Genomic DNA, 18,271 nt, shown 5'->3' with positions numbered 1-18,271 from the left:
ATAATAATAATAATAATAATTATTATTATTATTATTATTATTATTATTATAATAAATACCCCCGTAATCTTACTACTTAATATTTATGGTAAAAAAAATCAATTACTGGTCAGGGTCAATGTCAATACAATTAGGCTTTTATTTTGAAAGGTCACATCGGAACCTGTGTGGACTTCGCGAGCCTTTCGCCACAGGCAGGTCAGGGAGAGCAAGAGAGCCCAGTTCGGAGGAGAGGATGTGGGTATGCTGACATCTGCACGCCAGCGGTTTAACTGGAAGACGACCGCAGGCGGGCGGACAGAAAAACGACCTTAGCGACTTCGGGACACTCTGAGAAATGTAACCTAACCGAGAAGGTAAGCTGAGCCCGTCTTCTTTGAACAGAAACCACTCCCCCCCCCCCCCAACTGTCACCTTCATTTTATTAAGTTTGCTACAGGTTTCTCTCTTAACGTCGTTAAACTTTTTCTTCTTTTTTTCTTTCGCTAAGTTATAAAGTTTTTATAGTGGAAACGCGTAAGGGAAGAAGTTAAGTATAATTGGAAATAGCCCTGAAGGATTTTGCAAACTCTAGATGAAACGTTTCGCTTCCGCATCACTTCGGCTGATGATTTTGTAGATCTGCAGCGACGATGATCGCAAACGCAACGAACAGTCAAAGTTTTCTCCCCGCGACTTTTCTCCCCGTGACTCAGACAAATTGGGATCGTAACAGTGATTTAGTCTGACAGATCTCTGGACCTGTTGCTGAGCTGTTTGTGGAGACCGCAGCTGGACTGCTGTCTCATCGTTTAGTCTGTCTCTTCCTCTTCTTCCACTACCACATCCCCCTTTAATCTATTGCAACGTAGCAGAAATAAGCGAGAAACAATAAGAGCGTGATTGCATGATTAGATAGGTGCTGGGCTGAAAATTAAGAGTACTTACCATGAATGAATTTATGTATCACCTCTTTGTTTCGGTTTATTTTAATCTCTTTAAGAAAAGAGTCACTTTTTCAGCATATTTATTCACTAGAGTTTGATAGTCTTAAGATATTAAGACAGAAAGAAATCAGGTCAGACTTGTTTATGTTGTCAAAAACTAAAAAAAAAATCTGTGATCCACTTCTCCAAAAGTCTTTAAAAAAAGAAGAAAGAAAAGGAAAAAGATCAGCCAGGGTGTGAGAGACACATGCCTTCCTGTCAGCTGCTGCTCGTGCAACCTGTTCCACTGGTGCTTTTCTGCATGGATATGACGCCCTTTGTAGCTGTTTGTCTTTCTCCTCTTGACTGATGAAGGATAAATGAGCCATAGACATTTCATGTGCCACACATACTGTTCATTCCAGGCTAACTAGGAAAAGCTGTGTGTGTGTGTTTGTGTGTGTGTGTGTGTGTGTGTGTGGTGGGGATTTCCTATAATGTCATGTTGTAAAATCCAAAATCAAGGCCTTCAATTTCTGTCATCGGTGGAAACGAGTGCAAATGTTAACGCATGTCTATCCGGTTTTCTGACCTTTTTAACAAAATCAAAAAAAAAAAAAAAAAAAAAAGAGTCAGGATTAAAGCTGCATCCTGCTGCTCTCTTACAGAAAGCTTCCCGGTGTGGCTATCGGATTCACGGAGAGGGTGGAAGGTGTGATGGACGGCCAATAAAAGGGGGTTTTGTTTGCAGGCGTCTCCATTTTGAAACCTCAGGAGTCCAGAGTCCCCTGGCCAGAGTCCAGACTGGAGTGAAAGGGCTGCGCTGCTGCTTTAAAGAACACAGAGAAAATCAAGCTTCGTTTGTATCACGGTTCAACCAACGCTCACGTAGCAGCCTTACAATTTTCATCCTAATTGCTGCTCTTAGTTTGAAACCACAACAAAGCAAACAATTCTGACTATTTAATTTGTCTCTCGTGAAAATGGGAAACTGCTGGGCTCTTCTGTGCAAAAAGGGAAGCACTTTTGGCTTGTGCTGTGCATGCATGAGTACTACCACTAAGCCTGCCTGGCAGTGGTTAGTGCAACAGTAAATGTCAACCTGCTTTAATATTAATGCAAGCCAATTATGTGATTACTTTCAGTTCATTGTCAACCAGCTAAGTGGGCCATTTCTTTTTCTTTTTTACAACAACCTTCTTTTACACATTGCTACATTAAGCTCATCCGTCAGGCTTGGACGTCTGAAATTACTCAGTGTTTCACAAACTCAAGCTAATCCTGCTTTTAATTAGCAAAAGAAGATTTGTCCTTTTGCAGATATTTTTCGCAGCCTTTACTTTTTGGAAAGGCTGCAAAGTAGTTAAAGGAACTAAAAGAGAAACTCTACACGAGGTTCAGTTTTTTAAAATCTGAATTCAAACAAAAGCCTCGCTTAGCCCCGGCACAATAATGCCGTCGGATTTGAGAGATTGTGTTGCATTTCAAAGGAAAAGAGTTGGAGAGGCTGAAACCGCAATCTTTTATCTTAGAATATTCTGGCGGCCATTGCAATTTCTTAAATAAAGCTGGAAGCAAATTTTTTATTTTATTCAGTTTTTGCAAAATTGTCGGTGTATCTCAAACAAGAAGAGCAACTTTACTTTTTTTTGTAATTCCTGCTTTATTTTATAAGATGGTCGTAGTTTCTAAGAGGCACATAAACGTGATGTGACACAACCGGTTTGTCTCACACACTCTTAAAAATGGGAAAGACAGGAGAACATGCCTTTACAGTTAGGCAAACATATTTTGAGCTGCTCAAATCTGTTGTGCATGAAAATAGCTACTTTCTTGAATTTTCATACATATACAGTCCTAGTTTTTGGCTAGAAGAGACTAAGGTTGAGTTTTTTGGCCACAAACATTACATTACAGGCTTGAAACACCAAACAGGAGTAAATATTTGGGAAAACACTTCATGGATGTAGTGAAAGTTCTGTGATATTGTGGGCCTGCTTGTAGATAAATTTCATTAACAAAAAACATCTGTTGTGGTTTTCCAAATCTGTACTCAAATTCAAACACATAAATGAGTTTAGTCAAAATCTTTTCATAGATCTTGTGGACAGTTTCAAATTGAGCCCCCCTCCCCCCCTAAAAAAAAACATATGAGCTTTTTCGCAAGCGACTTAAAGCTTGTGAAGTACGTTTTAGTAATGACATGAATTGGAATAGGAACCGCTTAATGATCCCTGTTGGGGAAAGCTTGAATAGGATGATTAGGAACCTTAGGTGAAAGATCAAAACTGTGCTATTTTCTACCCTCTTTTTGTGGAGCCTTGCTGTGAGGTCCTGTGGTTCTAGCTACATCAATATAATGAATAAGTTCATCAGGCTGGCAAACACTATTTCTCATTGGGGTGTATCGCACACTCGATTTGTTCGCCGCATCGCTGTAGTCTGCGCCATCATTCAGCCTCTTCCATCTGTGCAATTTCTACTTAATGAGCACTTTAGTCCTGCCCCGAGCGCGCGATTACGTTTATGATGTCGATGTTGATTACTGCTGGTTGGCTCGATTTGAGCTGTGTCCCCAAGGCGTGTGTGAAATTAGAAGGAGACCTAATCTTTCTGGGGAAAATGTGTTTTGTTCTTTTATCTGTTTTTCCGCATCTGTCAAGTGTAATAAATGTGTGTAAAATATTTTCATTCAGCTTTTTTCTTCTTCTTTTCTTTCCTTCAGATGGTTGTGTCCATACGGACACCCTAAAGCTCAGCCCGTCACGGTGCCTCTGCGGTGCTCGCCGTCATGAGGGGGCGCTGCTCCAGAAAGCTGGCCGTGTTGGCCAAGGCCGGTCTCTTGCTGTGGCTGCTGTGGCTGGGGTATCTTCTGCTTGAACGAGCATCTTTCCCATCGTCTTCCTCTACAGAAGAAGATGAGGAGGAGCAAAACATCCAGGCCAGGCAGCTGGCTTTAGAAGAGAGCGGGATAGACGGGCAGCTGGCCAGGCCCGTCTATATTAAGCCTCCAGCAGACGCCAATGCGCCGGGGGAGTGGGGCCGGGCCACTCACCTCAACCTCAGTCCTGAAGAGAAGAAACAGGAAGAGGAGAGCGTGGAGCGGTACGCCATTAACATTTACGTCAGCGACAAGATCTCCCTCCATCGGCACATCCAGGACCACAGAATGAATGAGTGAGTAGGTTAAAATACCAGAATCACCTCTTAATTTGAAATGTGACCCACAGAATGGCGATGAGGGATAAGTAGGACTAAATACAGTTAGTTTACCTTTTCATCAGGTTTTATGAGAATTTCATTAAGGTACACACTTCCTGCTAAGCCCAATGTAGACTTGAGGGAGTCAGTACCGAGGGTCAAGTTTTAATATTTTGTTTTCAAACAACCACAGCAAAAATATCTATGAAATGGACCCCAGACAATAAAGCATAAATTATTGAGTTGTCAATAAAGTCTGACTTAATTCAACAATTGTCAGCTTAAAATGAAACCTTCTTTTTTATTACATGATTGCTGTTCATTCAGGCTGTGAGTGAAGATTGAGAGAAAGCAAGACTTTCATCAGGTAACAGAAAGACTGAAGAAAGTCCAACAGAGCTGTTACCTTTTGTTCCTTGAGCTTTCAAACATTGTCTGTGATTTAAAATCTTTAGATTTAATAAAAACAAAAACACTACTATTGCTACTACTAAGACTACTGCTACTACAACTAATAATAATACATTATACTGAAATTATTATTAGCAGGCTTTAAAACAACTGAAAATTAGAAATCAGCTAGGAAACTGGTTTACCTCTGCTGATGAAGTCAAACTACTGCATTTTTAAACTTTCCTAGTGTAAGTTTAATTGGCCTCTGTTCCCCAAGCCAGAGAAGACCCTGTACGATGGCAAAGTGTTCTTTTGCCTCTGGCCAGACCTGGCTTTCACTGGAATCGGTATTCCATTGACAGATTGAAACAGTGCTGGAGGCTCCTGAGATGTAGCACAGAGATTTCTGAAGTTGGTTTAAGGTTGTCTGAATACATCTACTCCATCCTCAGCTATTCTTAGCTCGACATCTGTGATAAAACACAGAGTGCAACACCTTTTATTAGGAATTTCCCCTTCCGCCTTGCTTCGCTGGCTTCTGTCACTAATGAAAGCCAGATGTAGATGGAATGGATGGTAGAGTTTCTGTTATACTTAGATCTAATCTCCCCAAATCTTTTAAACAGTGTTGGCCTCAGTGACAAAGAAATAGACCCCCTATTCCACTGTGATACCTGTATAACCCAAAAAATGGACTGAAAGGAAACTTTTTTTTTTCTCCTCGTCAGTTTGAGGAAACTATGTGGGAGGTTCAATTCACACTGTGCTTAACTTGGAGATAGTGCTGATACGAGAGATATCCCTATCAAACACAACCAGTAGTCCTTGGAGAAACAATCTCTCTCGAACAAAGAATGACTCATGTCCTGAGAAACTGCTGACTTACCATTTGGCAGGTGCACTTTTATCCCTTGTCAGAGTTTTAATACATATTTGAGTACCTGATGTGGGTAGGGTAGTAGAAGAGCTACGTCTGAAGAGAATTAACGTGTATAGGTGGGTGTATCGTTTTGGCTTGTAGGAGTTCCCGAGAGACTCATGAGATTTCTTTGTGGATGTGACAGAATACACAACAACTCCCTGGTCTGTGTTTAAAAAAATCTAAACTTGTTTTTCTGACTCGTTTTGTGGACAATAGGTGGAGTGATTTCTTATTAACACTTTGTAAAATGATATTATTTTACAACTAAGCTGAAACTGTCTAAATAGTTCTTGGAAATAATGAAAAAAAAAATCCCATATAAATACAGTTTTTAAAGCTGCAATTAACAATTATTTTAAAAATCTCTCAATTAATTATGTAAACAATTGGCACATTCTGCAGAGTTTTCATTTAACCAAGCCATATTTATACAATATTAGAAGTGCATTGAAAATGCAAGCAGACAAATATTTCAATTCCTTTTTTAAACAAGAAAATATTTTTTTTATTTTGTCAAACAGAGAAGGCATTATTTTAGCTTGATTATTTGTAGCAAAGGATGCATCTGCAAGTAAAATTTTTTTTTTCTAACATCAACAATAACAATCGATTCATCACAATTACTTTGTTTAATAAGTTCAGCCTTATTACATAATATAAAATGTCTATTTTTTGTACAGTTTTGGCTTATTTACCGCGGTGAGTCTGTTGTTTTTTCACCATTTGGCCTTTAGAGTGTGTATTCTCCTTTAATGATTAATAGAATTAGTTGATTATTATCTCAATAGATCCATCACAATAAATCCAATGAATCATTTTGGACCTACATTATTTTGACTCGGAATATAATCCATCATCCCAAACATTGTCCTGGAGGGACACAGAGTAGAGCCACTGCTCCTCCTTATTGAGAGGAGCCAGTTGAGGTGCTTCGGGCATCTTGTTAGGATGCCTCCTCGATGCCTTCCTGGTAAGGTGTTCTGGGCACGTCCCACTGGGATGAAACCCAGAGGAAGACCCAGGACACTCTGGAGAGACTAATGTTTCTTGGCTGGCCTGGGAATGCCTTGGGATTCCATTGGAATATCTGATCCAAGTGACCAGGGAGAGGGAGGTCTGGGCTGCTCTTCTCAAGCAGCTTACCCCCACGACCTGATTCTGAATTAAGTAGAAGAAAATGGATGAATGAATAACTGTTTGGACCGCTGAAAGGCTTTGAAAGCCAATACTTATTAGTCTTTGCCCTAAAAGGTGTGCAATTTAAAGTGTTAAGACAGAATTTATCAGTTGTATTTTTTACCTGCTGAACCTGCTGAGATTGATCGCATACCTATGAAGCGGTAGAATGTTAAAACTTTGACCTTTAAAAGTCATAATGCCTCTTGTGCATGAGAAGCAGCAAGTGCTGCTGCCGCAGTCCCATTTAGCATTACTTACTGTTTAGCATTTACCTTTTGAGGTGGATGCCTCTGCCAGAACGGCATCACACTCAAGCTGAATACGCTCCAGCATGCGAAGGCTGAAAAACAGCCCAGTCTGCTCATAACATTTAATAAGAATAAAAATTATTTACTGATTATATGCACAGATAGTGGAAATACGTTTGTAGGCAGAAGCTGGAGGTTTTTTTGCATTGCAACTGATTTCATGAGACAAACAGAAAAAAAGATTAATTATCTAATTTTACAACTGCTGTCACCTCTTTACAACTTAAAGCAGTCTCTTGGTGTTTGTTTAATTATTTGTTACAATTTTATGTTTTAATTGGTTATAAGTTATCTTCCATCTTCTTTTTGTCTTTAAGAGTGACTTAAACTCTTGTATCATATCACATCCATAAAACAGACAGTAAAACTTCCGTTTCCTTTCCAAATCCCTCACTTTGTTCTCATTCTCTGATCTTTCAAATTAAATCATTTCACATAAATTTTTTTTTTTATCGATTCAGTTTTATTCCCGCTCCCCCTGATCTTCTTGACTCTTTTTATCTCTCTGTTTGCGCTCATTCCCGTTCTCTCTCCCAAAGTACCGGTGTGGTATGTTGCTTACCGCCCGTCCATATTTCTGCAACTCCTTATAGTTTTGATGACTGCCATCTGGGTTAAGACCAGGCATCTTCTCCCAAGCAAAGACATTAAAAAGAAAAGGAAAAAAAAATGGAGAGTGCAGATACTTTGTAAATACACTCTGAAGATGTATATATTATAGCTTACATGAACTCTGTCTTCCTCTCCACATGCGTACCTCAGATGCCGAGCTAAGAAGTTTGACTACCGACATTTACCCACCACCTCTGTGATCATCGCCTTCTACAATGAGGCCTGGTCCACTCTGCTGAGGACAATTCACAGCGTGCTGGAGACCACGCCTGCCATCCTGTTGAAGGAGATCATCCTAATTGATGACTTCAGTGACAGAGGTCTGAAACTCTCAACAAACCATCAGGTTGTTTTGCTGACTGAGATGCCAGAGTTCAAGTAGTAGCTCCGAATGAAATGCTTCTGCATGCACAGTCTTGCAAAAGTCTAAACGCTTTCACATATTGTCAAATCACAACCACAAATTTTATGCATGTTATTGGGTTTCTTTGTGATAGATCTACTCAAAATACCTCATAATTGTGGGATGGAAGGAAAATAACTTTTTTGAGAAAAAAATATTAAAATTGGAAAAATGGAAAGTGTGTTTGTATTTAACACCATTTCAAAAAGGCTTATGTCACTTTTGCAAGGTTCTATCAATTCCAAACGTAACTACAAGACTATGTTCTGATAGAAGTCAATAAACATATTTTTAATGAGAATGAGTTGTAGAGTAGGGCATTAAAAACATACGATGGTGCATATTTGAATCGAGCAGCTTTTGCAGAGTTATTTATTTTACCGCAGCTCTCGGCTCCAGCCTCGACTTGCCCCGTTCTTTGGTTTCATGCTTGTGTAAATGTGTAGTTTTGTTCTGATAGCCGTCTCCTATGTCAGGTCACATATACAACAGCAACATAGTGTGAAATAGTCCAAACTTTCAGTGTGAGTATTCTTGACCTAGGGTGGAGTTTCTGCGATATAATTGCTATTCAGTGTAAGTGTACTCGGGCTTTTACAGAGCCTTTAGCTTCCTCACACAGATTTCATCAGTGAGAGGAATATCTGCTTTCAGCAGACATGCTTTAACTCTGGGAATGATCCGACTTCATGTCCGAAACTGGATATAGGAAGAGCTGGATATCTGTCTGTCCTAATGGAATTAGTATTAGAACCCAGCTGGTCTAGTCTGTCGGAGACATTACACCATAATGATGACTTCAGGGAGCGCTGAGCCACTATGACATCGTTTCCGCCCCTCTAACCAATGTTACCAAGCTGAGTGCTAGACATGCCCCTCCGGAATCAAAAAATTTACTCCAGGGAGAAATTGACTCATACATTAAATACTTTTTCTTCCGTTTTCCAACCAACCAAACAGGGTGAATCGTAATGTTTTCGACTTAATTCTATTTTTGTACAGAAGACCAAGAAAAATAAATATCCCCAGTAACTCTTTTATGTTTATTTTTTTAACTCGGTATTGGTGCACGTCACATTCCGTGTCACAAGTATGTAACAAGTGGAGTTGGTGGTATTTTCAAAAATCATTTAGGATTAGTTCTTAACTCTTGAGTCTCTTGAGCTTTTTGACATGTACAAATTGCTTTGTGGCTTAGTCTGGAGGAGGTAAAACATCTCATGGAAGCATGAATGATGAAGGATGCAATTTTAAGTTTCTTATACTAAGGTTGACTTCTTTGCAGTATTAAATTGGAATTGATTGATTATTTTCTAGGCTTTCTAATAGTCTTTTTGAAGATTTAAAGCTCTTTTTCTTGCTCAAAAAAGGCTCCTAAGCTCAAAGGAATTGAGCACTTTTATGCTTGTAATGGCAGATAGCTGGGCAAAGATCCATTTTTTTTCTCAAACCACTTACTTGTCCTGTCCAGTGTCCTCATGGACCCATTGACTAACTTTTAAGCATTTTTGGGTGACAGTCAGGGGATCCCTAGTGTCAGTACAGAATTACTTTAAAATAACTGGTTGCTTTAACAATTTGTAGGTCTGTTTAAATGTCTTTTGAGACAAAAGTAAACATTTCTAAAAAGAGTCAGGTATAAAATAGAAAGCATGTAAAAAAAGTACAAATAAAATAATCAGAAAGTCAGAAAAACTTTTGCTCAAAATTGGTTTAACGTTCTACAAGGAAATGTGTCTATTTAGAAGCAAAGTACAAATAATGAGAACTTAAAACATTGTTTGTGGTACTTTATGCTTTTTGAAATAGCTTTGTTGGGGTTTGTAATGTTCCTTAACGCTAGGAGACAGAAGTGTAACAATCATCTCAAAGTTGAAGTCGGTGTTTTAAAAAAAAAAAAGAAGCATAAAAATAAATGATTGTACTTTAATGATAGACCAGGTGTTTTGTTTTTAACAGGCTACCTGAAATCCCAGCTTGCTGAATACATCAGCAATCTGCAACGTGTGCGGCTCATTCGCACAAACAAAAGGGAAGGGCTGGTACGCGCACGTCTCATTGGCGCCACCTACGCTACGGGGGATGTCCTGACATTTCTCGATTGCCACTGTGAGTGTGTCCCAGGCTGGATCGAGCCCCTGCTGGAAAGGTAACTAATTAAGTTCAGTTTGATCTTTCTGAGAAGTCTAAAGACAAATTATTGAAACCATTTTCTAAACTAAAATTGCATTTTCTTGTCATGTCATGTAGGATTGCTCAGAACGCCAGCACCATCGTCTGTCCTGTGATCGACACCATTGACTGGAACAACTTTGAGTTTTACATGCAGACAGATGAGCCGATGATTGGAGGCTTTGACTGGAGACTCACCTTTCAGTGGCACTCTGTTCCTGAAGCGGATCGCCAGAAGCGAAAGTCTCGCATTGAGCCCATCAGGTTAGATTGAGCATGGGGCCTTTCAAAGGCTACTTGCATACAAAATTATTTCACCCCAACAGCATATAAAAAAAGGCAGAGATTGGCTTTTTAAAACCTCAAGGAAGCACACAGTACTAACTTTTTTTTTATCATATACACAAAAAATATATCTGTCTCCTAACAGGTCTCCAACTATGGCAGGTGGATTATTTGCTGTAAGCAAAGCCTTTTTTGAATACCTTGGCACATATGACATGGGCATGGAGGTGTGGGGAGGAGAAAACCTGGAACTTTCTTTCAGAGTGAGTTATGTTTTCTAGATGACAGTGTAAACAACCATTGCTATTTAAGAGTGAGGACTGTCTTTTTTGATGAATACAGCTGAAACCAGTTGGAACTTTTTTGCTTCCTGTCTGACATTAACTCAGACTTAACTTTTCCTATTTTCAGTCAGTTATGTGTGCCTAAAATATTTCCATTTTCCAAATGCCAGACTAATGAGACAAAGTTGTACTATTGTCTTTAAATGTATAATTGTATGACAGGAATACTATGGCTTTAAACAATTTGGAAAATATTGGTCCAGTGTCTCTAGCCATCAGTTTAAAGTTTGTGGTTGTCATGTAGATTTAAATGGGTCTTTAAATCTCAAATTGACACTAGGGATACAATCAATCCCTAGTTGTATCCATAGGGATCGGGGATACTAGTAAATACGTCACTTGTATTTGCAAGTGATGTAAATATAACAATTCAATGCCTTGAAGTTGCAAGCACAAGCATTTTTTGGGCAGAGCTAAAAAAAAAATAGTTGTACGAGGTAGTCTGAAAACCTACTTCAGTTACATCTGTTCCGTCTGGAAGAAAGAGTCAAAAGTCCAGCAAACTGTTGTAAAAGTCAATTAAAAGATAATTCTTGCTAATACTAGATAAATTAATGTAAACTTCTAAATATGAAGAAAACAACAACAAAGAAAAAAGAAAACAAAAAATTCCTCCTTTGCTTTTTGGTAATCTTAACTGACCTGAGACGGGGAAAACTTTATTCTGATTGAACTTCAAACAGTGCGAACGAATTGATTGTGTCTTGTTTTATATAGTGCATGTAAACTCCTGGTTTCAATGGTAAGTCCATGATTCATCAGTATGAATACTAACAGTCACTGCTGCGTTGGCGTTAGAAAGATTCATGTTAGTTTTAGATCACAGTGAGGTCTGACCTCTGAAAGTAATGACATTATAATTTCGCTTTGCTTTAGAAATGTATGAGTCAGCCCGAAAAATAAAGATTTCAGACTGCTTGTGAAATTGTGGATGTATCCTCTCTTGCTGTGAAGATGAATGAGTGAGGTGATATGTATGTGAAGAAGAAAATGCCACCCTCTGGGACTTGTTGCTATGCATATTTAATGTTCTTTGAATTGGTTTTTTGGCTCAATTCTGAAGTGTTAAAGAACAACAAATCACAGTGAAAAATGCCTGCTGAAATGACTGCCGTTTTGTCCATTTGGTTATAAACAAACAATAGTGATGCTATTGAGAAGTTCTTTAGGCTTTTCATTTTGAGTCATTGTTTTGTTTTTTGATACTTTTTTGATGGACATTCAAGTAGCAAACATCAATCCTGTAAACCGTGTTACTAAAACACCAAAGCAGGGGGCGATTTTCTGACAGATTGATGATAGAGAGCATTTTAACACATTTTGTTCAGAAGTATTTATCACTACAAAATCAAGGAAATGGTAGAAGATCTCACTATGTTCCAATGCAAATCAGGCACTTTTTGTATCTCAAGATTTTGAGCTGGAAATCAGCCGATTCAGCTTCTGATTACAGGAGGATCTGGAGATATATCTGATTCCAATAAAAAAAAAAGTAATTTACAATATTTATAATTTAAAAAAATATCCAAAATAATCTACTAAGTGATTGTGAATAAAATAAAAATAGGCGAAGATAATAAAAACACTTAAATGATAACATTTATGTTAAATTCTAATAATTTTTAGAATGAACAGAGAGCTATGTTCGACTACGTTGTCTTTCTTTTCTGGCACCCACAGGTGTGGCAGTGTGGCGGCAGTCTGGAGATCCATCCCTGCTCCCACGTTGGCCATGTGTTCCCTAAAAAGGCTCCATACGCACGACCCAACTTCCTCCAGAATACTGTACGGGCCGCAGAGGTTTGGATGGGCTCCTACAAGCAGCACTTCTACAACAGGAACCCTCCAGCCAGAAAGGTTTGACGCTCAAATTCAAAATATTTCTAACATATTTCCTTATAATATTTAACCGTTAGCTAATATTTGTTCAGCTGTTACTGGATAGAAGGCTCCAAGTGATCCTCGGTCTTCTTTCTAGCAGCATGTTAATGTTCCACAGAGAGCAGCTTACACTTGACGTCAGATTTTGATGTTTAATTTGATATAATTCACCGGCCAGCATGTGATCTCACCCCGTCTGCCTCACCAGGTCAGGCCTGGGTATCTGCATGGGCGTGCGCGTGTGTGTGGGGGTGTGTGGGCGTGGGTGTGAGTGTGTGCGGTGGCTCTCAGGTCTCAAAGTTGGGCGACATGAAAAATTCATGAATCTCAGTTACACCTTTCTGAAAAAAACATATATTATTAATGTTGGGGATCTTTGATCAAACAATAAATTACCTGGTCAGGGGGAGATTGAACACAGCAGTGCTAGACTTGATCTCCTGCTGTTTGTAAAAGGAGCTCTAAACATGCCATTGGTTCTGATTGGTGTGGTAATAATAGCTGTATAACTTTCATTGGGTACAATTATTCCATCAGTCACATAACAACTTTGCAGGATTTTCCACAGGCATTTGTGGTGCCCTTTGACTATTCTAGTGAATATGAGAGATGTTAACATGTAGAGTTCTACAAAAGATAAAAATTAATAAAAAGCACTTAACTAATTAAAAAAAAACATTACTGAAACTTGTGGTAAAGATGCGTTTTGTTTTTCTTTGTGTCTGAACCCTTGGGAAAACAGGAAGTTATTGAATACAATTTAAAACTTTATAGAAGTTGCTATGGCCGTTTTATAGATCTTGTTTGTTTTTTTAAAATCAAACAAACATACTCAAATTAAGTAGTGTTTTTCTAATTGCCTCAATATGCTGTGAAATTAAAAGATGAATACATTTAAAGAGTTTTTGCATATCCCTACTGTGAAGGTTGTTGTGCATTAATTACTATTTTCCTTCCAGCGAATTTCACTTTTAGTCTATTCTTCAAATATTAGATAAAGCAGCTAAATCTGCCTTGTGTTTCTGCAACACATTGATATGCCATTCCACCCTTAAGTAAAACAAAGGCCTGGGGTGTGTGAGGGTTATAATTGCTTTAGGTGGAGCCCGACGACTTATGCACACCTGCACATTTTGTCCTGAGGACCTGAAACAATTGTGGTTGTAGAATCGCCCGGCTCAGCCGTCATATCCAGGATGTTAATATTTGCTTTCTGGATCTCAGTGGTTTTTTTTCTTTTAAATAGTAAACATTAGGAAAGGTAAACACAGTGGCTCTCAAAAGTGGACACACCACTGGTAAATTTCAAGGTTGAACTTGATCAACTTTTTTCACATCCGGTACGACTTATATTTTGCGTTATAGTGCTCAGCCTTATCTGATGCGCCTTTTATTTCAATCTCGGCATCCATTTTTGTTTGCCACATGTTCAGTCAGTCTCGCTTGACCTTTCCTAAACTTGCATTTTCCTCTCGTGAATACTTGCTTTTGTTTAATTATGTGTGATTTTGGACAAACTTTGATGCCGAGTAAGGAAATACCTTCTGATGTTGAATTTTCTAGCTGAATATTTTGGGTCAAAACCTCCTGGCATTCAGAACGCATCAAAAGTTAATTTGGGTTGACGAAGACACTAACTTGCATCAAAATAAAAGATACAAGTTAAAAGAGTACACACAGCAAATAACGCCAATCTCTGCAGGAGAACTACGGAGACATCTCGCAGAGGGAGCAGCTGAGGGACAAGCTGAAATGCAAAAGCTTTGAATGGTATTTGAAGAACATCTACCCAGATCTACACGTCCCTGAGGACCGGGAAGGCTGGCACGGGGCTGTAAGTCTCTGATAATTTTCTGTTTTACCATGTTTGAGCAGAAGCTTTGTATCGTTTTACACTGTTTCTTACACAAGATCTAGTCATAAGAGATGCGAAGAGATTAAGACAAACTGTTTTTGAAGGTAGTTGATTGGATAGGTGTGTCCTGATTGGAAAACAAGCAAACAGTTGGTAGAAACCTGTTTTTTTTTTTTTTTTTTGCTCTGTGTTTGGCCTCTCTGTAGAACCTGCCTTTAGAGAGTCAATCACAGGAGTCAATCTACAGCGTCACTTCTTTATTGTTACTGAAAATAGTTTTTTTTTTTTTTCTGGTCAGGTACGCAACTCGGGGTTACAATCGGAGTGTCTTGATTACAACGCTCCAGATCACAGTCCCACTGGAGCCCATCTTTCTCTGTTTGGCTGCCATGGCCAGGGAGGCAACCAGGTAATGATTAGTTTCTCTGTCGCTCTCTGTTGCCCATTGCAAAGTGGAACATAAGTGTTTTCTACTCAAACCAAAGTCCACCGCGCTGTCAATTCACAGATAGTTTTTAATCTGAATCCTGCCAGGCAGCAGATTATTTGTCTATCATGTTTACTTAATGCTTGAATCAGACAAAATTCTGATTTTTGTCTGATTCAGGTGGAAGACATTTTTTTATCTTCCACCTGCTTGAAATCTTGGATTTTGCTTCACCACATCAGCTGTCCTCAGTCACAAATAGACATGTGGCGCTGAAAATCAATGTCTTAAAAGCTCCCTTGTGAAATAAAAACCTGAGAACCCTCCAGCAACCACCTCCTGTTCTCCCATGCCTGGCCCACATAAGAACCACTTTCCATTTAAAAGATACATGAGCCTCGCAGTTAGAGCGAGTGGCACCGCCTGGATAAACAAGTCAGAAGCCAGAAACAGCGGGCCACAAGTGAGCCTTTTAATTGGAAATGAGCGTCGCAGGCCTCGACGCACCTGAAAGATGGATGAGATGTGAAGAGGAGGATGAGGAAGTATGAAGATTGATTACCTGACCCTCTGTTTAAAGGGTAACCCAGGGAGCGTGGCATCTTTTGTTCCGCCAGGTCAGTTTGTTGAAATGACACCCGAGGGGAAGAGTTGGGGTTTGTCTTCACGTCCGTTTGATTGAGAGGGCCAAGCCCTTCTCACTGCTGATGAGCTCACTTGTCACAAAGACACACACACCATACGTAAAGCCTGCCGCAATAAGCAGTTACTCAATTACTCACATGAAAATTAAAAGTAGCTCAATAATTTCCATTCTGAGGATAAATATTTTTTGAAGGGCAATTTTGCTTCGAGAGATATCATAATTCCATTTTTTATAGTTTCTGTTGTGAGTGGTTTTTATTTGCATGTTCTTTATTATTTTTGGTTGTTGTGTTTTGATTTGGATAATTAAAATATTGTCTAGCTAAGTGTTAAGTGTTCTCTACCAATTTAAAATGTTTTGGTCTTTGAGGGGATGAACTGTCTAAGACCAATAAATAATTTGGGTCCAGTAAAACGTGTTATCGTTTTACTGGACCATACAGCACTGAAATAAACACCAAGCGCTTCCTTTCGACTCATTCAATGTCAATCCAGTGAGATGTCTTACAAGAATTTCTATCTTAGATGTTGGCTTACATAATTCGCATCTAGAGACTGAAACATTCGGCAATTTTTATTGTAAAACAGCTGAGGCTCAGTCAGATTTTGAACATCAACATTTGTGAACATCAATTTTAGAATCGTTTCTCAGATTCTTAGTTGGATTTAGGTCATAACAGGGTTAACCCACCGTATATTTAGCTCTATATTCATCCTCACATGAACTGTGATACGCTTCGCAGTCCTTTCTGAATAAAAATGTCCTCACAGCACGATGCCATCGAAACCATGTTTCACTGTGTCGACAGTGTGTTCAAAAGTTCAAGGGATGTGAATACTTTAGCTGTTGCAAAATAGTTACATAGCGTGTCTTTCTTTTTTTTTCAGTACTTTGAATACACTTCCCAGAAGGAGATCCGTTTCAACTCGGTGACAGAGCTGTGTGCTGAGGTACTTGAGGGACAAACCTCCATCGGAATGAGACACTGTCCTCACGACGGGGAAGCAAAGCCTCCCAGCATCATATGGGATTTCAAACAGGTGAGAGGTTGTTTTTCCAGCAGATAAGAGCTCTCTCTCCATTTCTGCACATATTGCATACAAGGCGATGCTTTCATCCTACCTGATCCTCTGCGCCCCCTTCTCTTCGTTCCCTTCAGGATGGGACCATCTACCACTCTCATTCAGACATGTGCGTGACAGCTTACCGCACAACAGAGGGACGCACGGACGCACAGATGAGGCGGTGCAACCCGGCCGACCGGAACCAGCAGTGGAAGTTTGAGTGGTAGAAAGAGGAATTAAGACTTTACCGGGAAAACTCAAGTGACCTTCTGTGACCTTTGTGCAATTACTACACTGGTGGGCTTTTCCGTTACCCACGACTTCCTCACTCTCCGTGTTTGCATTGGATCGAACTGGGAATGGCAAACAGAAAGGTCTTGAAAATGTCATTTTAAGCCACTGATTTGCTCTGCTGATTGCTTGAATGAGTGCAGAGTTGCTGAGAATTTCAATTTTATTTGAACCCTTTAAAAAAAACAACAAAAAAACAAACTGTTTTATTCAAGTGCCTGTGCAACAATAATGGAGGACATTACAAACCTGGGATTTCTTGCTACAGAGTTGACTGTTTGGCACAAGAATCAAGAAGATTAATATAATTAATTCTTGAATTAGCTGCAAAGTCAAACTGCACTGCAATGTTTTTATGTGGAATTTATTTCTCGTTATTTCCTGTTTAATTCTTTTGCTTGTGTATGCAGTCGTCAAATTATGTAAAATGTAAGAATGTTGGCTGCTAAACGAAGAGCTCGGAATGTAAGGTCACCTGCATTTTGCACTGCATCAGTGATTTCCTAACATGCCCCATCATGTGAGAGGAAGAGGGAGAATGAAGAAGGAGCGTGCTGTTGTCATACTACACTTGCCCCTCAACTCTGTCTCCTGCCTGTGGTGCCAGTTTTACAGCAGAGTTCTGCCTGAACAAGACTTGAAGAATTCATTAAGTTCTGGAACTGAGGAACGTTTCGCCCCAGAGAGCTTAGTGATTTGACAGGAATGTTGTTATCTATTCTTACCTGGTGTGTTCGTCTAAGAATGCCCTTTTGTCTCACCTGTCGCTCTGTCTGAGGAAAACCCGTCATCCTAAAATATCCGTGTGTGCCAAAATGCAAAGTGCCAGCTTGTGTGGAATTTATTTTGGGGCATTTTTTTAAATGGAAAATAATAAACTGTATTATGTTTTGTAAAAAAAAAATAACGACAAAAAAAGCCTTAAAGGGGAGCACCTATACGTGCCTTGTTTTCTGAAACTCTTGTGTTTGAACTGTACTTGAAAGTCCATCCAAAAGACTCTATCCTGACAAAATGTTTTAGGTTTTGTTGGAATTTGATCCAGATACAGTGCACCTTCTGTTGAGACTGCAAGCCAGTATCTTTTTTTTTTTTTTTTTTTGACTCAATGTTTTAGCCTATCTGCCTTTGTGAGTATAGGATATTCACTCGGTACAGTTGGGAACATTTACAGTGGCTTCTGTGTAGGGTTGTCTTTGTAAATAACTTTCGGTTTAAGGGACCAAAGGGGGCAGTGCTAATGTAAAGCTCTGAAACTACTGAAAATGTAAAAGGTAATTGCATCACTTTAAATGGATTGGATGGATTAAAGGGAAAGGGGTGCACGTGATTAAATTTATTAGGATTAATAAATAAAAATCTAACCACGGATACCATTTATAT

General features: G+C 39.2%; 1 protein-coding gene across 1 annotated transcript; it reads left to right on the top strand.

The window, feature by feature from the left end:
* The first annotated feature begins 104 nt into the window (after positions 1-104).
* Positions 105-18,271, top strand: LOC102236136 (polypeptide N-acetylgalactosaminyltransferase 4-like). The gene is made up of 11 exons (XM_005797311.2): positions 105-356; positions 3,631-4,082; positions 7,671-7,840; positions 9,883-10,072; positions 10,174-10,359; positions 10,526-10,643; positions 12,405-12,581; positions 14,308-14,439; positions 14,759-14,869; positions 16,421-16,573; positions 16,693-18,271. The coding sequence occupies exons 2-11, from the start codon at positions 3,697-3,699 to the stop codon at positions 16,822-16,824; spliced, it is 1,755 nt and encodes a 584-aa protein (XP_005797368.1). The 5' UTR covers positions 105-356; positions 3,631-3,696; the 3' UTR covers positions 16,825-18,271.

The sequence above is a fragment of the Xiphophorus maculatus genome, chromosome 13 (assembly GCF_002775205.1).
Source record: "Xiphophorus maculatus strain JP 163 A chromosome 13, X_maculatus-5.0-male, whole genome shotgun sequence".
In the NCBI taxonomy this organism is placed as follows: Eukaryota; Metazoa; Chordata; class Actinopteri; order Cyprinodontiformes; family Poeciliidae; genus Xiphophorus; species Xiphophorus maculatus.
This window is presented reverse-complemented; position numbering and strand designations above follow the sequence as displayed.